General features: G+C 49.5%; 7 protein-coding genes across 7 annotated transcripts; 3 read left to right on the top strand and 4 right to left on the bottom strand.

Moving 5' to 3' along the window:
* Window positions 1-1035: 1035 nt before the first annotated feature.
* On the top strand, window positions 1036-2304 carry PPTG_06296 (hypothetical protein). Its single transcript, XM_008900198.1, has one exon. It carries the CDS (start codon window positions 1157-1159, stop codon window positions 2219-2221), a length of 1065 nt encoding a protein of 354 aa, XP_008898446.1. The 5' UTR covers window positions 1036-1156; the 3' UTR covers window positions 2222-2304.
* PPTG_06295 (hypothetical protein) lies at window positions 2230-3502 on the bottom strand (the record flags this gene model as incomplete). Its single annotated transcript, XM_008900197.1, has 2 exons — window positions 2230-3269; window positions 3358-3502. The coding sequence occupies 2 exons, from the start codon at window positions 3500-3502 to the stop codon at window positions 2329-2331; spliced, it is 1086 nt and encodes a 361-aa protein (XP_008898445.1). The 3' UTR covers window positions 2230-2328.
* Window positions 3503-4367: 865 nt separating this feature from the next.
* Window positions 4368-5000, bottom strand: PPTG_06294 (hypothetical protein; the record flags this gene model as incomplete). Its single annotated transcript, XM_008900196.1, has 2 exons — window positions 4368-4421; window positions 4650-5000. 2 exons carry the CDS (start codon window positions 4998-5000, stop codon window positions 4368-4370), a joined length of 405 nt encoding a protein of 134 aa, XP_008898444.1.
* A 996-nt stretch (window positions 5001-5996) lies between these two features.
* On the bottom strand, window positions 5997-10207 carry PPTG_06293 (hypothetical protein). Its single transcript, XM_008900195.1, has one exon. The coding sequence runs from the start codon at window positions 10170-10172 to the stop codon at window positions 6072-6074; it is 4101 nt and encodes a 1366-aa protein (XP_008898443.1). The 5' UTR covers window positions 10173-10207; the 3' UTR covers window positions 5997-6071.
* A 430-nt stretch (window positions 10208-10637) lies between these two features.
* Window positions 10638-11506, bottom strand: PPTG_06292 (hypothetical protein; the record flags this gene model as incomplete). Its single annotated transcript, XM_008900194.1, has 1 exon — window positions 10638-11506. One exon carries the CDS (start codon window positions 11504-11506, stop codon window positions 10760-10762), a length of 747 nt encoding a protein of 248 aa, XP_008898442.1. The 3' UTR covers window positions 10638-10759.
* Window positions 11507-13510: 2004 nt separating this feature from the next.
* On the top strand, window positions 13511-14548 carry PPTG_06291 (hypothetical protein). Its single transcript, XM_008900193.1, has one exon. It carries the CDS (start codon window positions 13743-13745, stop codon window positions 14490-14492), a length of 750 nt encoding a protein of 249 aa, XP_008898441.1. The 5' UTR covers window positions 13511-13742; the 3' UTR covers window positions 14493-14548.
* Window positions 14549-15188: 640 nt separating this feature from the next.
* Window positions 15189-15894, top strand: PPTG_06290 (hypothetical protein). Its single transcript, XM_008900192.1, has one exon. The coding sequence runs from the start codon at window positions 15373-15375 to the stop codon at window positions 15703-15705; it is 333 nt and encodes a 110-aa protein (XP_008898440.1). The 5' UTR covers window positions 15189-15372; the 3' UTR covers window positions 15706-15894.
* Window positions 15895-16982: the final 1088 nt, after the last annotated feature.

Here is a 16982-nt window from a genome sequence, read left to right as displayed (position 1 = left end):
CACCGACGATCTCGTGGCCCACCACACAAGGGTACGTGGACGGACCCCAGCCGCTGTCCATTGTGTGTAGATCGGAGCCACAAATACCACAGTGCGAGATCTTGATCTCCACGTCCTCGGCTCCAAGCGGACGCGACTGGTACTCCCAGGGCTTGACCTCCTCACCCTTTCCGAAGGAGGCGTAGGCGTGCACGGTTCTCGGGGCGGTGGACATTGTTGCTCTTGTCTGATGCTGAGTAAATTGCAAAGTGAGCTTTGAGATGATCGAGTGGAGTTCGGTGAACGCCCATTTATGGGGCGATTCCTGGATGCTTGCGCATGGCACTTTGCTTTACTAATCCGAATGACGTGGGCGATCCCAATCCATGTTGATCGGGCTTGGTCTTCAACACTTGAATGGTCAGTCTGACCGTCAGAGGCAGGCCTCGAATATGATGGGTATCTCTATCAGCGTTTCGCAGGCAGTCTTGCGGCAGGCAGATGCCCACGCTGTTCGGTCGAGTGACATTGAATCTCGTCCGTATTGGTGTGTTGATGAGTTGGTTTGGCACTGCATAATCAGAGATTATGCAGGTCCTTGTCAGCAGCATAAAACATTAGCGAGGTAGGATAACTCTGTAGCAGTGTCAGCACCTGAGTTGGCACTGGTACCCTTGTAAAATTGCCATGATACTGTACTTGCTGATAGCTAGTACTCCAGCGGTTCACCGAAGCCAGCGATTTATTGCCATAGTCACTTTGATCGATTTTACCTTTTCGTTAAATAAAAACTAACCTGCCAAAAGGTGACGAACCACTCGAGTTGGACGACAATTTTGTTGTAAGATGCCAATAGCGCAGCGGGCAAAGACTCACTTGAAATGAGAACTTCACAATAGTGTCGATGTCGCAGCCAAGCGGATCACGTCAGTTCCGACTTCGATATGCTGCAAGATGAGTGGACATGCATAGACGACTGACCAACACTCACAGACAGCAATGCTCAAATTTGTGATTGTGATTCCAGACCATTTGCATTCAACAAATTCAGTGCGTGCTTCATTTGTCGATGATTGGATATTTAGCCAGAAAACTGTCATTTAAACACCAATCAGCCAACGCTAATATATTTACGGAAAGGTCTTAAACGTGCGTGGTAGATCAGAAGTAAATTTCAATGTCTGCCGCGCCACGCACCATCAAGTCCCTCGCCTGTTTCGGCAAGAGCGAGCCTGTCCAGCCCTGGGAATACGAATCGCGTCCTCTCGGCTCTGAGGACGTGGAGATTAAAATCTCGCACTGCGGCATCTGCGGCTCCGACCTTCACGTGATCGACAGTGGCTGGAAGCCCACGCTGTACCCGTGCGTCGTTGGTCACGAGATCGTAGGCGAGGTGACATTAGCTGGCCCCGAAGTTAAGGACCTCAAAGTAGGCGACCGCGTAGGTGTCGGTGCTCAAGTCTGGGCCTGCCTCAACAAGGACCCAAAGAACCCGTGCAAGGACTGCGCCAAGGGCGCCGACGCCTACTGTCGCGGTATTGTGGGCACGTACAACTCCAAGTATCAGGATGGCAGCAAAACTTACGGCGGATACGCCGAGTACGTGCGTGTACTGAGTTCCTACGCTTTCAAGATCCCCGAAAGCATTCCATCGGACGCTGCTGCCCCATTGTTGTGTGCTGGCACGACTGTCTTCACTCCGTTCAAAGAGGCAGGTCTGAAGCCTGGTGATCGTGTGGGCATTGTGGGTATTGGTGGGCTTGGTCACTTGGCAATTCAATTCGCCAAGGCCATGGGAGCTGATGCGGTCGTGGCCTTCTCTCGCTCTTCTAACAAGGAAAGAGAAGTGCGGGACTTGGGCGCCGACGAGTTCGTCAACTACTCGGACCCAGAGCAGGCCAAGGCGGCTGAAGGCTCAGTGGACATCCTACTGGTCACGGCTGACGCCGACGGTATGCCCTATCAGCTGTTCCTGAGCTTCCTCGCCTCACGCGGCACGTGCATCATGGTGGGTCTGCCCAACGACGAGGTCCACTTTAAACCCGCTCAGGTGGTTATGAAAGGCGCTAAATTTGTGGGTAGCCACATCGGCAGCATCCAGGACGTCAAGGACATGCTGGCGCTTGCGGCCGAGAAGAACGTGCGCCCTGTCATTCAGAAGCTGCCGATGAGCAGAGCCAACGAGGGCATCCAGATGCTGCGCGATGGCAAGGTCCGATATCGCGTGGTGCTCGAAAACTAGAGGAATGTGTGTAGATACGTTGATAGAAAACATTTTGGAGCGCATCATTGTTTCAACACTGTTTTTATTTTTCGTTGAAATTCTTCCGAAGTGTTGAAACGTTTTTACTAGTCAGTATCATCGTCATTACTCGCAGCGATAATGGGTTCATCGCTGATCTCGTAGTTCGGCTTTCCGACATACACGTACATGAGGATGGCGATGATTACGGTCACCACGGCGGCGAGAATCGCCGGGTTCTGTCGGATCTTCGACAGTAGCGCAGCGATCTTCCCCGTCTCGGCGGTCTCGGCGGCGTTGTTGCCGCCAAGCTTCGCGTACAGCTTCCTCTCTAGCGCCTTTTGGTCGCGTTTCTTCTTCTTAAGTTGCACTAACAACTGCCGCACTTTGGCGTTCTTTGGCTCGATCTCAAGCGCCTTACGCAGAAACATGTTGGCCTCATCGAACTCGTTCTGGTCCAGCGCGATTTGGCCAATACGATACATAGCCTTCACGTTCTTCCCGTCCAGCTGCAAGACCTCGAGACTCGACTGTCGTGCCTCTTTGTACTGTTTCAGCTTATGTTGCACGTTGCCCACATTGTTGCCCAATGCGATAAGCAGCTCTTTGCATTGAGCAGCGTCTTTTTCGGAATGCTCCCACGTTTCCAGTAGTTTAAGTGCACGCTTGTACAGTTTAGCAGCCTGTTCGTAGTTCTTCTCTTTAAAGTAGCGATTGCCGCTCTCCTTCTTCTGTGTGGCCTCTACAATCAGCTCCTGGGAGCTCATTTCAGCCGTGATCTTCTTGCCTACGCGGCAAAGCTCCACCACAAGCTTGATATCATCTCCTGGAGCCACGTGGGGCTCTAGCCCAACGTCTCCGTAGGCGAAGCGAGCGTCACAGCGCACCTCACACACTTCCCCCACATGCATCATCTTGGCAACCAGCTCAAGCGCCGGCATCACCTCACCGTCTCCGATGCGGAACTTGCGGGCTTCATCCACCGCTACCTTCTGTCCGGATTTAAGTACCCACGTCGAGTACTTGACGCCCACTTCCTCGCCGAATTCTGCAATGCACAGATCCACGTGTCAATATGTCAAGAAATCTCGGCGAATACAAAGCCGATGGGAATGAGAATTGCACGAGCATGCTACCTGCTTGGATGCCGTCCGTATTAGTGGTCAGCAACTTGCGGAAGATGCCGCCGCTGCCCAGCACATCGTCGAAACCTTCGCGCTCGGACTCGCTGATTGTCACCATCGTCAGTCTGGGGGCGAATTGAATTGTGTCACATTGCATAGGACACAGTCTCTATGGGACAGTTTAGACGTAATCAAAAATTATGTCGTAAAATTGAAAATCAAATTCTGTTTTGTAATCTGAAGCACGTGGTTGTCTAGAACCTGAAGTTTCTGCTTGTCTAAAACGTTTTCTTATGCTTGCAGTACTCGTCTTCAATTGCTACGAGAAGCGAAGGCTCCAATATCACTTGAAGACAGACGAGAGATATCCCACGAGCCCTTGGCTTGAGTGGCTGGCTGCCTCACGAGGTGGATCTTCGATTTCACTTTCTACAGACTCTGGATTATCTTCCTTTGCACCATCACAGGGGTTTGCGAACACCTTTTCCATGACATCCTCCGCCTCTTCGTCATTCGTAAAATCCGATGCTGCAGCTCCAATTTACTCTCCGCGTGAGCATGACCTTCTATGACTACACCAAAGTACCTCGTGGTAGATTTCAATGGCCACGTCCAGACAAAGGCGCCTTGCAAACCTATTCAAAACCACAGTGTACATCGTAATGGAAGTTTTTTTAACCTGATGCTGAGCATTGCCCATAACGCCAATGACAGAATCCCACTTGTACATTTTAGCAGCACACTTGATCAAGGAGAAAACAGCATTCTCTGTCATTGCGAGCCCTCTTGACACATCGCACTTCGTTTTCAAGTGCGGCCTCCAAGTCCCTCACGCGCGCACAACTCGAAAGAATAGCCTCATACATGTCAATAGTCATGGCTCCAGCATTCTTCTCAATGTGCTCAACAATCATCTTCACCAACTTGTACTGATTTGCCTTTTCCGCGTCTTGCAGCACACGCAAATAGGCAGCACTAGGGCCCTTCGCTGATTTCATCAAATGATCCAATACTTAAGTATCTTAACCACAGTTACCTGGAGATCCGTCTTCTCGTGAGCCTGCCGCAACGCGGCACTGTGCGCAGCCAGCGAGTATCGGGTATTCATCGCGAACAATAATTTAACACTGACAACTTCTCGAACGAGGGATGCTTCATTTACAGTCCAGTCTTCTCTATGTCTTGCAAAACTCGATTGAAAAGAGTCATATCGTCCAATTTACTGCCGCGTTCATTGCCGACATGCATGTCGGTTCTGCGTGAATTTCACATTTGTAAATATAGTCCAGTATCTCCAACGCTACCTGGTCTTGCTTTGTTTTGACTGCTGTTCCCACTACCGGTGGGAAAATTTGCATCGAAAGCTTTGGAGAGGCTCCAAACTTCATCGTGTCGTCAAGAAACACCAAGTCGCTCTTTTTCAAAAGAATAGCTGCCCCAATCACAGGGTCGTAGGTGGCTTCGTCGCAGCCATAGCCTGCTTTATGCATCGTATTAAACACGTCACCAGTTTTACGCAAACGTAGCGCCTTGTACTGCTCGGTCGGATCTACTCCATTTGTGCCCATTAAGCACACCAGATCATGCGCAAATTTACGCTCGCCCAGTTTCAATACCAATCTGATCGTGTACTTGTACTCGACGCTAAATACCATGCTTGTGGATGTAGTTAACATTTGGAAGACCAACTCGTGCTGGTTTGTGTAGTATGCTTATATTGGTGCGTTTTAGATCCATCCACTCCGTTCAATCGCATTAATATCGAGAACATCAAGCTCTCGATCGGTCTGCTGTAGTATTATCGCTGCTATCATGGCACTGCTGCACTGCCAAGGAAGAAGCTCAAAGTCCACGGCCTGCATTGCGTCCCACACTCGAAGCATTGTCTCGTACTGCTTGGCGCGGGAACTGGTGTCCAATACCATTACGTGGGTTGTGGGATCCATTGCTACCCTTTTCTTTACTCTATTGCATCCTCACATTCGTCCACTTTCCCTTCCTTTGCGAGCGCCAATATGATGTTCGAGCCCACACCACGTGACACGCAGTGCCGCCATTGTTCTTGATGTCCCGGAACACCAGTAAAGCCAATTATAAGTCGTCTGGAGCCGAGTCTAATATCGTCCGATACTACTTCGCTGACGGGCTCACAAAGGGCTCGGTGTTTGGTACCTGGGAGAAAAGTGCCTAGGAGGCTCGATTGGCGCTTGAGGCAGGACGATGCGGGATTGTTGACATCTCTGGAGATCGCTGATTTTGATAGATGGGTTGCGGGCCGCCAGAGACTCGCGTTGCGACGCCGACGCAACGATTACCCCGCAGCATTGGTGGAGGCTCTGGTCTTTCTAGCTCCAATTTTAAAGCTCAGAATAGAGGGCTCCTTCCAATTGAAGTTTTCAAATGTGGAGCACTCTACAGTATCGCTTCAGTTGAGGAAGGTCTTCTATTCAGAGCGTCTTTAAGAAGTAGAAACTGAAGTTTATATTCCCTCAATTTGCGTACTAATTGAGGGAAAATGCAAACTCCACTGTAGAATTAAATACTTCATTATGAAAAAAATACAATGTAAGATTCTAACGAATTCAAACCTTAATTTGAGAACTATAACACGGCCTCATGAAGCAAACAGGTCAAAAATCAAATTCTAGCAATGAGTTTTGAAACGAGAAAAAGAGTGTATGTATTGCGAATATGTGAAGTGTTGAAAAAGCGAGAGTACGAGGCATCTAGCGCTTCTGGTGATTGATGAAGCGAATGGCCAGCAATCCCAAGACACGATAGATGGCGAGGATGGCCACGATCACTGCAAAGTTGCGAGCAATTCTATCGTGTTTCATGCCGAAGTGGTCCTCCGTGTATTCCTTGAGCGTAGAATGGCCCACTGTAACAGGCGCATTTGCCATCGGTTGACAGCCCAGCTGCGAGCCAACGTTGATGTATTCTTGCGTAGATTCATCCCATGTCGGAAGGTGATCACAATTTGCGAAGACAAGCGACACCATCGTCGATAACGGGTACTTGAGAGGGGAGATCTTGTATAGCCACGTGTAACCCGAAGGAATAGCCTTCGCCGGCGGAGTGAAGCCCATAAACATCATGAAGACAGCATTCAGCATATAACCTGCCACAATGGCCACTTCTTCGGTCGGGAATACGAACGCGAGCATCTGACCTTGATACACTTGCATCAGAGTCATCATCGAGTATGCTAACCAGTAGACAACTGCAGTGCTGAATCCCGTAAAGCCCACAAGAGGGTAGAACACCACCGTAAAGATCAGTCCACTGACGAAAGAGTAGGGGATTTCCACGATAGTAGAGCCCACGAAATACCAGAAGGCGTTGTACGTCTGTGACGCACGCTCGCGGTAGAACGCAGCTCGATCCGCGAACATAACCGGTAGCACACTTTCGAACGACACAAATGCGTTGAAGAGTGCAGCCATGTAGATGAGCCCAACACCCGAGTTTAAGCCTGAATACGTCGTGTACGTTGCGTCAACGAACACCAAACCGAACACAACTCCCAGGAACAGAGAAACCAGGATTCGAGTCAAGTTGTACGACGGTGTACGCCAGTACAGTTGAATCCAGCGAGTCACCACGAACTTCATCTGAGTGGCAGAGTTGGCAGCACGTTTCTTACCGAAAACCATTTCCGGTAGATCCTGGGATGGGATGGAGATACCTTCCTTCGAGATGTTTGTTTCCAGTAGTTGCCTCTGAGAACTCTCGTTGAAGACCTTGACAAAGTCAGTGGTGACAGCTCCGTTGCTCACACCAGCTCCGATACACTCCAACATCCACGTGGCTGGGTTGTAGCCTGCCGGTAGTGGAGATACACCGGGGATACCTTCGAAATAGTCGATCAAATTGCGACAGTTCTCGCCCAGATCACCGAAAAAGACCGTCTCACCCCCACGTTTGAGCAGCAACAAGCTGTCGAATAAAGCGAAAACGTCCGAGGAGGGCTGGTGAATCGTGCAGATGACGGTACGTCCCGAGTCGGCCACTTTCCTCACTCCCGTCATGATCAACTTAGCCGAACGCGCATCCAATCCACTCGTTGGTTCATCCAGGAAAATCACGCTGGGCTGTGCTGCTAGCTCCACTCCGATCGTCAGGCGTTTCATTTGTTCCATTGAGCTGCCCCGGATAATATGATCCGCGATGTCTTCTAGACCCAAAAGCTCAATACATTCATCGACTGATGCGTATTTCTTGACATCCGATACAGAACTGTCTTGGCGTAAGAACGAACTGAACAGGAGCGCCTCGCGGATAGTAGCTGCCTCTGAGTGTACGTCCATCTGCTCACAGTAACCGGTCGAACGGCGGATGGCTAGATCGTTGGCCGTATAGCCGTTCAAGAGGATTTTACCCGTGATCTTTCCCCCTGTCTTGCGGCCAGCAATCACGTCCATCAACGTGGTTTTACCAGCTCCTGAAGAGCCCATGAGCGCTGTGATTGAACCAGGAAGAGCGAAACCAGTGATACCCTTGAGCAGTTCGAGCGATTCCTTCGGGTTGTGGGGGTCTGGAACTGAGTACCTTAAATCCTGGAATGCTACCGTCACGGGGCTAACAACGTGACTCCTTTCGATCTCAACAGCACAGTCAGCAGTGTTTGTTGAGAGTCCATTCTTCGGGGTCTCGACCAGCGCGTATGACTCGTTTTGGACTGCGTTCTCAGACACATCGACGTTCTCTGGCGCTTCGAAACGGAGATATTCCAGTCCAAGATACGAGAGGAACATGAAGACGAGGTAGATCGCGAACGTGTAGATGATACCGTACAGGACCCACACCTTGTCTGTCTGCATGGAAAACAGCTTCAAGTTGTATTCACCCATCGTGACTCCATACGTCGCGCAGTAGTCGACAGCCTTGTAGACGCACACATCAAAGGAGCTGGCTCGGTACTGGTTAATAGCAAGAGCTCTCAAGCTCCAACTCATTGGACTGATCCAATGTCCCCAGATGAGGAAGTCCGGAATGTTGTTCTTGGTAACGATGAAGCCCGCGAAAATGATGAACACCAATAGAGAGACGATGCCCAACGGAGCAGCCACGTTCGCATTGGGACTGATAGCTGCCAGGAAGGAGAACCACATTCCCATAGCCAAGTTCGTTAAGAACAAGATGATCTCGAAGATGATGAACCGCATCGCGTCTGCTTCAAAACCACAGATCCAGTATACCATCACACCGAAGATGAGCGACTCAGCCAGGATCAACGGAATTTGACTAGCGGACGTAGCCAACACATACGTCTTGGTACTGAAAAAGTTAGCGGCCCGTTGCTTGTAGAAGATGTCGCGCTCGGCGATGTACGTCGGTACCTGCGAAGACTGACCCATGGAGAGGAAGAGAACCGTGGCGAAGAGTACACCCATAACAACGGAGGTCTCTGTAGGCTCGAAGTCGTAGAAGACTGTTGAATACAGCATTCCCATGATGAGGATCATCAACATTCGTCCAATGATGAAGGGTTTGTTGCGGTACAACACCTTCACTTGACGTCTGAACAACGACTGCATACTCTGCACAATGGACTGCTGAAACACTGGCACTTTTTCCAGATGCTCTTCGGCCATCGCGAGAACTTTAGGATCAGGAGTAGACGCCAATTGGCAGAGCGTTTCCTGGTGAATCCGAGACTGTCGGAAGTGCTCGGCGAACTCACTACCAAGACGTGGGTGATTTTTTTGGTACGAATCAACCTCGTAGCGGTGTTGTTGGGACGTGCCCAAATCCAACAAGAAGTCAGCGAGATCGCGCTCAGGGGGGCACGAGAATCCAAGCCCTTCGAAGTAACTCTGCACCCGATCACAAGGACCGTGATACATGACTTCTCCGGCGTTGAGGATCATCACGTCGTCGAACAAAGCGAAGACCTCGGGCGAAGGCTGGAGAAGAGCGATCACCACAGTCTTGCGGAACTTCCTCGCGACACTGCGTTGCGTGTTGATGATGTCGAAAGTGGCGGCACTATCCAGACCGGTACTGATCTCGTCCATCAGCACGACGCTCTTCATACCGAACTCCATTTCGGCTGTAGTCACACGCTTCCGTTCGCCACCCGAGACACCGCGTGTCATGGCGTCACCAACGATCGTGTCCTGACAGTTTTGAAGCCCGAACTGCTGCACGACGATCTCGGGATAATGCGACGAAATGGCTTTAACAGCTTGAAGCGCCTCTGCGTCGGACTGCTGAGGATCCTTCGCCTGCTTATCCTCCGCTTCTCGAACAAACTCAGCGCCGCCGACTTCATGGGCAAATTTTAAGGTTTCATTCACCGTCAACAGAGGGTGGTGCTTGTCACGTTGGTTCACGTACGACACGATCTGAGGCAGACGGTTAAGCAAGGAACCTCTCGAGACGCCATTGAACGAGATATCTCCTTCAATACTAATGTTCTTCTCTTCGGGGAAGCGACCACTGAGAATCTTCATTAGCGACGACTTGCCTGATCCAGGTTGACCCAGTAGCAGTGTGATTTTCCCCGGTCCGAACGCACCTGTGACGTTCGTCAGTATCTCCTTGCACACCGTGTGTTTCTTGGACACCGTGAACATCTTCTTGGTCTCATTCAGCATAGTCGGTAACTCGTTCTTGGCGTCGTTCTTGTCCGCGACGGAGATGTCAGCAGTGATCGACAGGTTCGAGAAGTGGACGCTGACTTCTGGTAGCGGTTGACCTGTTGCCGCCTCCATCTTCATTGCGATTAAATCATGTAGAACTTCAGGCCCCTCGGCCATCAAAGCAGCGCCAGACTCGTAGCTTAACGCTTTCGTTGCGGGGGACGCGGTGTTATCTCCCATCGATTCGATTGTTGAAATGTTTTGGTCGGTTGACAGGAAATTTGAGAATGAGGTCAGATGAAGCGGATTAATAGTCGAGTCGGCAAGCACTATGCAGTGAAGGTGTGCCGAGGTGCGGTAGGATGCATACGATACATTTCGGGCCGTTGTGTGCCATCAGCACTGATTATTCACGCCCTGCGACTGAAATCTCCACACAAAAATTTGTCTGCTTATGGCACGACGACGTGCCATCAACAATGATATTAGTCCAGTTGTAGTAACCGACACACGGCGTGAGTTGGTATTAATACAGTATAAGCAAATCGATTCCACGATCTCACGAACATGCTGGTGACATAAGATAACGGTGTAAACATGGTTGATGGCACAGTATCTACGACGACTCCCTTCATCAACACACCCATTCAAGCTCCAATGTCCGAGATTGGATCAAGTATGTCTAAAAGTTATCGAACTGCCACATACCACGTCAATCACTTATATTGCCACGTTTACACATTTTGCAACGTTTCCTACTCACGTCCACTTGCTTGTCTCCGACCCTGTGTACGTCACTGCCCTCACCTCGCTCGATCTCCTCCATTTCAAGAAGTAGAGAAGAGATCAAGCGTCTTTGATGCCACTTCCATTTCATTCTTACGCGAAAGCGGTGCACGAAATGCCGTAGATTTCGTCAACGTCGCGGCTGGCAAGGTCACTCTCAACTTGTGTCTTGGCATCCCGCCACGCTGAGTTGGTGACTGCTTGATCAGCTTCGCTGACAAAAACGACCACCGTCCACGAGTCTCAGTGACGTTGTCTGCGTCCGAATGTGGTGCAAATGGACCGCGAATATACAGCGCGCAGTCAAGTTCTGTGATTTCATTGCCGCGACTTGGTATCACGACGGATTGCGCAGAGGTACCGCAAGCATTTGACTCGTCGCATAGAATAACATTAAGTCGAATCATCTTGGCGCTGTCTATTTTTCGAAGCGGGTTTCTCTCTTTGAAAAGGTGTAGTGGTGAAAGCTTTTGCAGTATTGATTCAGGACGCTCGTTTTCTTCTACTCGGTTCGTCACTTTGATCAGGATAAACGACACTTCATCGTTGCAAAACATCGGGATGATCAGGTCTGCCCCTTTTTGAGTACGAGGGAAGATGCCTGCCGCACGCCGATCCAGCATCTTCCACAGTACCGACTCGGTAGGTTCGTCTCGTAGATCCACGAAATGACTAAATCCAATCTTCCAGCCGTCCCAGGCATTTAGCCACCTGTTGTACAGTCCACGAGTGTCACTGCCGGCCTTCGGATTGTCCTCATGAATCTCCGGTTCGGCACCTACGATCATTCCACAAAATCTGAAACCTTGCAGAATTGGCCACAGAAGACGAACTCCTTCCTGGTTTTTGCATTCTCCCTCACTTCGCTACCCATGATCGTCGCGTCCGTTGTCAGCAAAAGAAAAATTCTGTGACGTAGTGGAGGACACTCATGAAATCTGCAACCAAGCGTGTAGCAATTGGGTCACTCGTGTGCGGACGCAGTCCGACGCGACAGATAGAACAGTGAGGACACACCGTGCAGAGTTCTGTCATCGTAGCTATTGACATCTTCGGGATCAACTCCGAGTAGCATTTTGGAGGCAATCCTGTTCAGACTTCCATGTCTGGCAGCTCCTGTGTTTTGTCCGCTTCTCTACTTTTGCTCTGTTGTCGGCCTATCTATCGCTTTTTATTGCTTCCATGATGTTGGTTGGGCTTGCTTAGTGTCGTTTTGCTGTTTTGTTTCTTGTGCGGTGCTGTGTTTTTGCGTGGTTGATCCGTCTTGTGGTTGATTTTTGTGGTTTTTTTGTTCTGTTTTTGACGACTTTTTTGTGACGTTTGGTTCCGTCTTGTTGCTGGGAGGGTTTTTTTTCCTATTGACTTGGTCTCTCTGAGTCCTTGAGCGCTATTGCCGTTGTTATCTTTGACTTTGCGGTGGTCGTTTTGCGGGGAGTGGGGTTGACGTGCCGCGAGGCTTTGTCTGCTGTGGCATTTTTTATTTTGAGGGGCGCTCGTGTGTGTTCCATCGTTTGCACGCGGGCGTTGAGTTTTGTGGTGAGTTTTGTCTGGTTTTTCGTCGCTCGCTGTTTGGTCGCTTTTGGTATTTCGAGTTTGATTTGTTTCGGCTTTTTGCGATCGTGCTGTCATTCTGCTTTTGGTTTGTTTGTTTGTGCATGTTCTGGTGCGATTGAGTTTTTGCGTTTTTTTTGTTTTTCTTGTATTTGGACGGTTTCGATAGTGGCGTTCGGTTTTTGCTCTCCTCGCTAGCTTTCTTGTTCACCGGTCCCTCGGGTGGTGTGGTCGTCGCGGGTTTTCTGGGTTTCCTCGTAGTTTGTTTGTCGGAGTGTTGAGTCTCGCTGCGTGATTATTCTTCCCCGTATGTTCCGGTCAGTTGGCGTTCTGGGTTCTGTTCGAGCGTTGTTCTGGGGTGCGTGTCTTGGCTCACTGCGGCGTGTGCGTTCTTTTATCGTATTGGTCTTCGTTGTGAGTTGTGTGTGTTGCATGTTTGTGCGCGTAGTCTGCGAGGTTTGCCTTGGTCTTTGCGTCGGGGTTGTTGGGGTATTGGGTTTTTCCTGCTTTTGGTTTTGGTGCGAGTGCTGTTGGTTCTTTTTTCTTGTCTGGTTTCAGGTATGCTGTTCCTGCGTCATTTTCATTCGTTGCATGTTTGGCTCTGTTTGTGCCTGGGCGAGATGGCGATGCGCTTTGCTTTTTTCTCTTGTGTTTGTTAGATGTGTGGCATTGTCTCTTTGGGTGTTGAGGTTGCTTTGATTTATTTCGCCGCAGTTCCGATTCTGCAGCACCGTTCCGTTGCTTTTTGTAGCTCTTGCCGCGGTCTTGGTTCTGTTCAGGGTCTCGGATTCGACAGGCGTCGGCTGGTTTCTGTACGTTGTGTGTTGTGGGTTGCGCTTTTCGACGTCCGGGTGGAAGTTATTAGTGTTATTTTTTTTGCGTTGCTCGTGGGTTTCCATTGTTTTTTAGATGGCTTTGTTGCGTGTTGCGTATTTGCGTCGTTTTTTGGGGCTTTTGGTGGTTCTGCTTCGTTCCTTGTGTTCGTTCTGGCTTTGTCTCGTGATGTCTGCTTGGATAGCTTCTGATGTCTGGTTCAAGTTCCGTGGCAGACTCCGGTCTTGGTTTGGTTCTCCGGTGTTTTGTGGTATCCTCTTGTCTCGTTGGGGCGACCTCTTTTGCGGGTTCTGGCTGGTTGTTCCCGAGATTTTGTTGGTGACATGGAAGTCTGAACAGGATTGCCTCCAAAATGCTACTCGGAGTTGATCCCGAAGATGTCAATAGCTACGATGACAGAACTCTGCACGGTGTGTCCTCACTGTTCTATCTGTCGCGTCGGATTGCGTCCGCACACGAGTGACCCAATTGCTACACGCTTGGTTGCAGATTTCATGAGTGTCCTCCACTACGTCACAGAATTTTTCTTTTGCTGACCACGGACGCGACGATCATGGGTAGCGAAGTGAGGGAGAATGCAAAAACCAGGAAGGAGTTCGTCTTCTGTGGCCAATTCTGCAAGGTTTCAGATTTTGTGGAATGATCGTAGGTGCCGAACCGGAGATTCATGAGGACAATCCGAAGGCCGGCAGTGACACTCGTGGACTGTACAACAGGTGGCTAAATGCCTGGGACGGCTGGAAGATTGGATTTAGTCATTTCGTGGATCTACGAGACGAACCTACCGAGTCGGTACTGTGGAAGATGCTGGATCGGCGTGCGGCAGGCATCTTCCCTCGTACTCAAAAAGGGGCAGACCTGATCATCCCGATGTTTTGCAACGATGAAGTGTCGTTTATCCTGATCAAAGTGACGAACCGAGTAGAAGAAAACGAGCGTCCTGAATCATTACTGCAAAAGCTTTCACCACTACACCTTTTCAAAGAGGGAACCCCGCTTCGGAAAATAGACAGCGCCAAGATGATTCGACTTAATGTTATTCTATGCGACGAGTCAAATGCTTGCGGTACCTCTGCGCAATCCGTCGTGATACCAAGTCGCGGCAATGAAATCACAGAACTTGACTGCGCGCTGTATATTCGCGGTCCATTTGCACCACATTCGGACGCAGACAACGTCACTGAGACTCGTGGACGGTGGTCGTTTTTGTCAGCGAAGCTGATCAAGCAGTCATCAACTCAGCGTGGCGGGATGCCAAGACACAAGTTGAGAGTGACCTTGCCAGCCACGACGTTGACGAAATCTACGGCATTTCGTGCACCTCTTTCGCGTAAGAATGGCATGGAAGTGGCATCAAAGACACTTGATATCTCCTTTGTGAACACGTAGAAATTGGTAAGAGGTAGCGAAGTACGTCATGATAATCTCAAAACCTGATTGTCAAATTGGTTTTTGCAACTTTTAGTTTTAGAAATGAAAACTTTCTCTCTCCTTCAAGTTTTAAATTCAAACTAGCTTACACTTAGCATTCAGTGCTGTTTTATTTGGTCAGCAGCCCATCTTACTTTTAATATTTTGGCCCAGTGCATCACCGTGATAGCCACTCTGACAGCTTGCCCAAGAACAACTCGGATGGCAACAAACTAGCGTTCTGAAAAGTTATGTGAACGAAACATTTTCGACTACCAATCGGACATATCCGATTTCCCACATGTGAGACAAAGTGCGAGAAGTCGACGCTCGCCGAGTTGGTGTCAGTTATATTGTAAAAGCTTTCGGTATTCTGTGCGAAGGCTCGGGAGGCGATGGATTTGTCAAAGCGCGCTTTGGAGAGAACGTTTTGTCGTCAATTATATTTGCGACCCAACAACGAAGAAAAGATAGCATCTGGAACATCGAGCGCTACTCCGAGTAGCAGCACTCGCTGCAGGTAAATGTATCGGTCAATTGTATAGAGGTAGATTCGTAACATTATGTAGTCGTAAAGATCTGCTTTCAGGCCGTCCGGTACAGACCGGCCTGCACCCTGATAATATAAGATCCAGCACCGCTGAATAGCAGGGGTCGTCTTCCTCATCACGAACTAGCCGTTGAAGTGCGTGACCCTCCACGAGAGATCCAACTCAAGAGTGATCTTGTCAAAAGGGTCACAGTGACCGCTGGTGTGCGATCCTAAGAGGCTTCAAGTTCCTTCCAAGCCGCCGCCGCACCCTTGAAGCATCAGGCATTCGAGAATCTCCCGTCAAGAGCTCAAAAGGATCTCCACGCTATGAAGTTTTCGTTAGTTATCACTGCATTGCTGGGGATAGCTTTTCAAGCCGTCGAGGCGTCATTACATCTGCGCGTGCACATCATGACCGAATTGGCGAGTGCGGGTCAGCAATGCGAGTGGGAGAACAAAGCCGTGAAGTGCGACAGCGAGACGTTTTGTCAGAAATCTGACAGGCACACTGGATTCTGCATGAAGAAGAAGCCTGGACTCGGTGACCAGTGCGGTGGTAAAGGAGTGGACGGGCCGTGGGCTGTACCCTGCAATGGTGATGATCTCGAGTGCGTGCTGGAATCTGACACTATGAGCAAGTGCCAGAAGTCGTCGGAGTAAATTGCCGCGTCAAGGAAGGGAGACAATAAGTCCAATGGCTATTTCGTTTTCTGTAGTCACTATATACTACAGTAGTGTTTTATTTCTCGTAATGCAAACACAAATTCTGCTTAACCATACTCATCAGGGGTATTGCAGTTCACTAAATTGCTGAGTTCTTACAATAAAACATTTATTATTGAACCGACCTATTCCAATACGATACATAAGAAGAACCCCTGAGAAAATGCTTTAGAAATCAGTTGAACTTTACAACGTCCTTACACGTATGACGTGGGTAAGGACGTATTTCAACCGTAATTCCACGATATTGCTTCATTTAGCTTAAAGTAAATGCGGCAAGCTGCCAGAACAGATTCTTTTCTCTAACATGGGTTACACCTGGTTTATCGGCAGGTTTTGTTCAGACGTGCCCTTGTTGTTGACAGTATATGCTGTTCCGGTACAAAAGCCCGAAGGCTTTAAATGTAATATCTAAATCCTAATATCTACTTAAACATATATCAAGTATAAACATGGCCGTTATGGATCTTAAACTACTCTTGACCACTCGAGGGGTTACCGAAGCATGACCCGTCGCTCCCACTGGCCATTTGAAGATTGTTGAACCTTGTTCCGGCGTCATCGTCCGCTATCTAGATCTTGCGCGCCGCCACAAGAGCCTCCACACATTTTCCGACCGCTCGTTCGCGTCCCTTGGCGTTTATATCTTATCCAACGGGCCTTCGAAGATTCAACTGCAACACCAGAGGCTGCTGCTGAATCTTTGTCTTCGCGCCCGTGTCGCACTCGATCACGTCTCACGCCCTTTCGAGTGGTCGTAGGCCGATTGACACGTCACCTCGTCACCTTGCCGACTTTGAACCTGTCGGCACGAGTTTCCGCCGCCGTACTTTTATGACCAATGGCACTTTACAAACGTTGTGGCAATGATGGCAGTGAGCTTTGACGGATCTTGACGCGCCAATTTGCCTAAACGTGGCGGGCTCCAACAACCTTGCGATTCACTACGCCACGTCTGCAGCAATAAAACAGTTTATTTAACTTTAACGGGTGGCAAACCAGTGCTAAACGATAGACACGAATGCACACAGGAAAAACGTAATTTATGATAAGCAAAACGGGCGAAACTAGTCCCAGTATCCAAGATATTACGAGCTACTACGCAGATACACTCCGCGACAGGATGGATCGGCCACCCACGTCGGTGGCCGTAACTTCGTCAATTTTAGGAGTTGGAGGGCGCTATTTAGATATGTTTTAGAGGTAATTTAGGG

Source organism: Phytophthora parasitica (assembly GCF_000247585.1).
Source record: "Phytophthora parasitica INRA-310 unplaced genomic scaffold supercont2.9, whole genome shotgun sequence".
In the NCBI taxonomy this organism is placed as follows: Eukaryota; Oomycota; class Peronosporomycetes; order Peronosporales; family Peronosporaceae; genus Phytophthora; species Phytophthora nicotianae.
The sequence above is the reverse complement of the archived record's forward strand: the minus strand, read 5'-3'. Positions and strand labels throughout refer to the sequence as shown.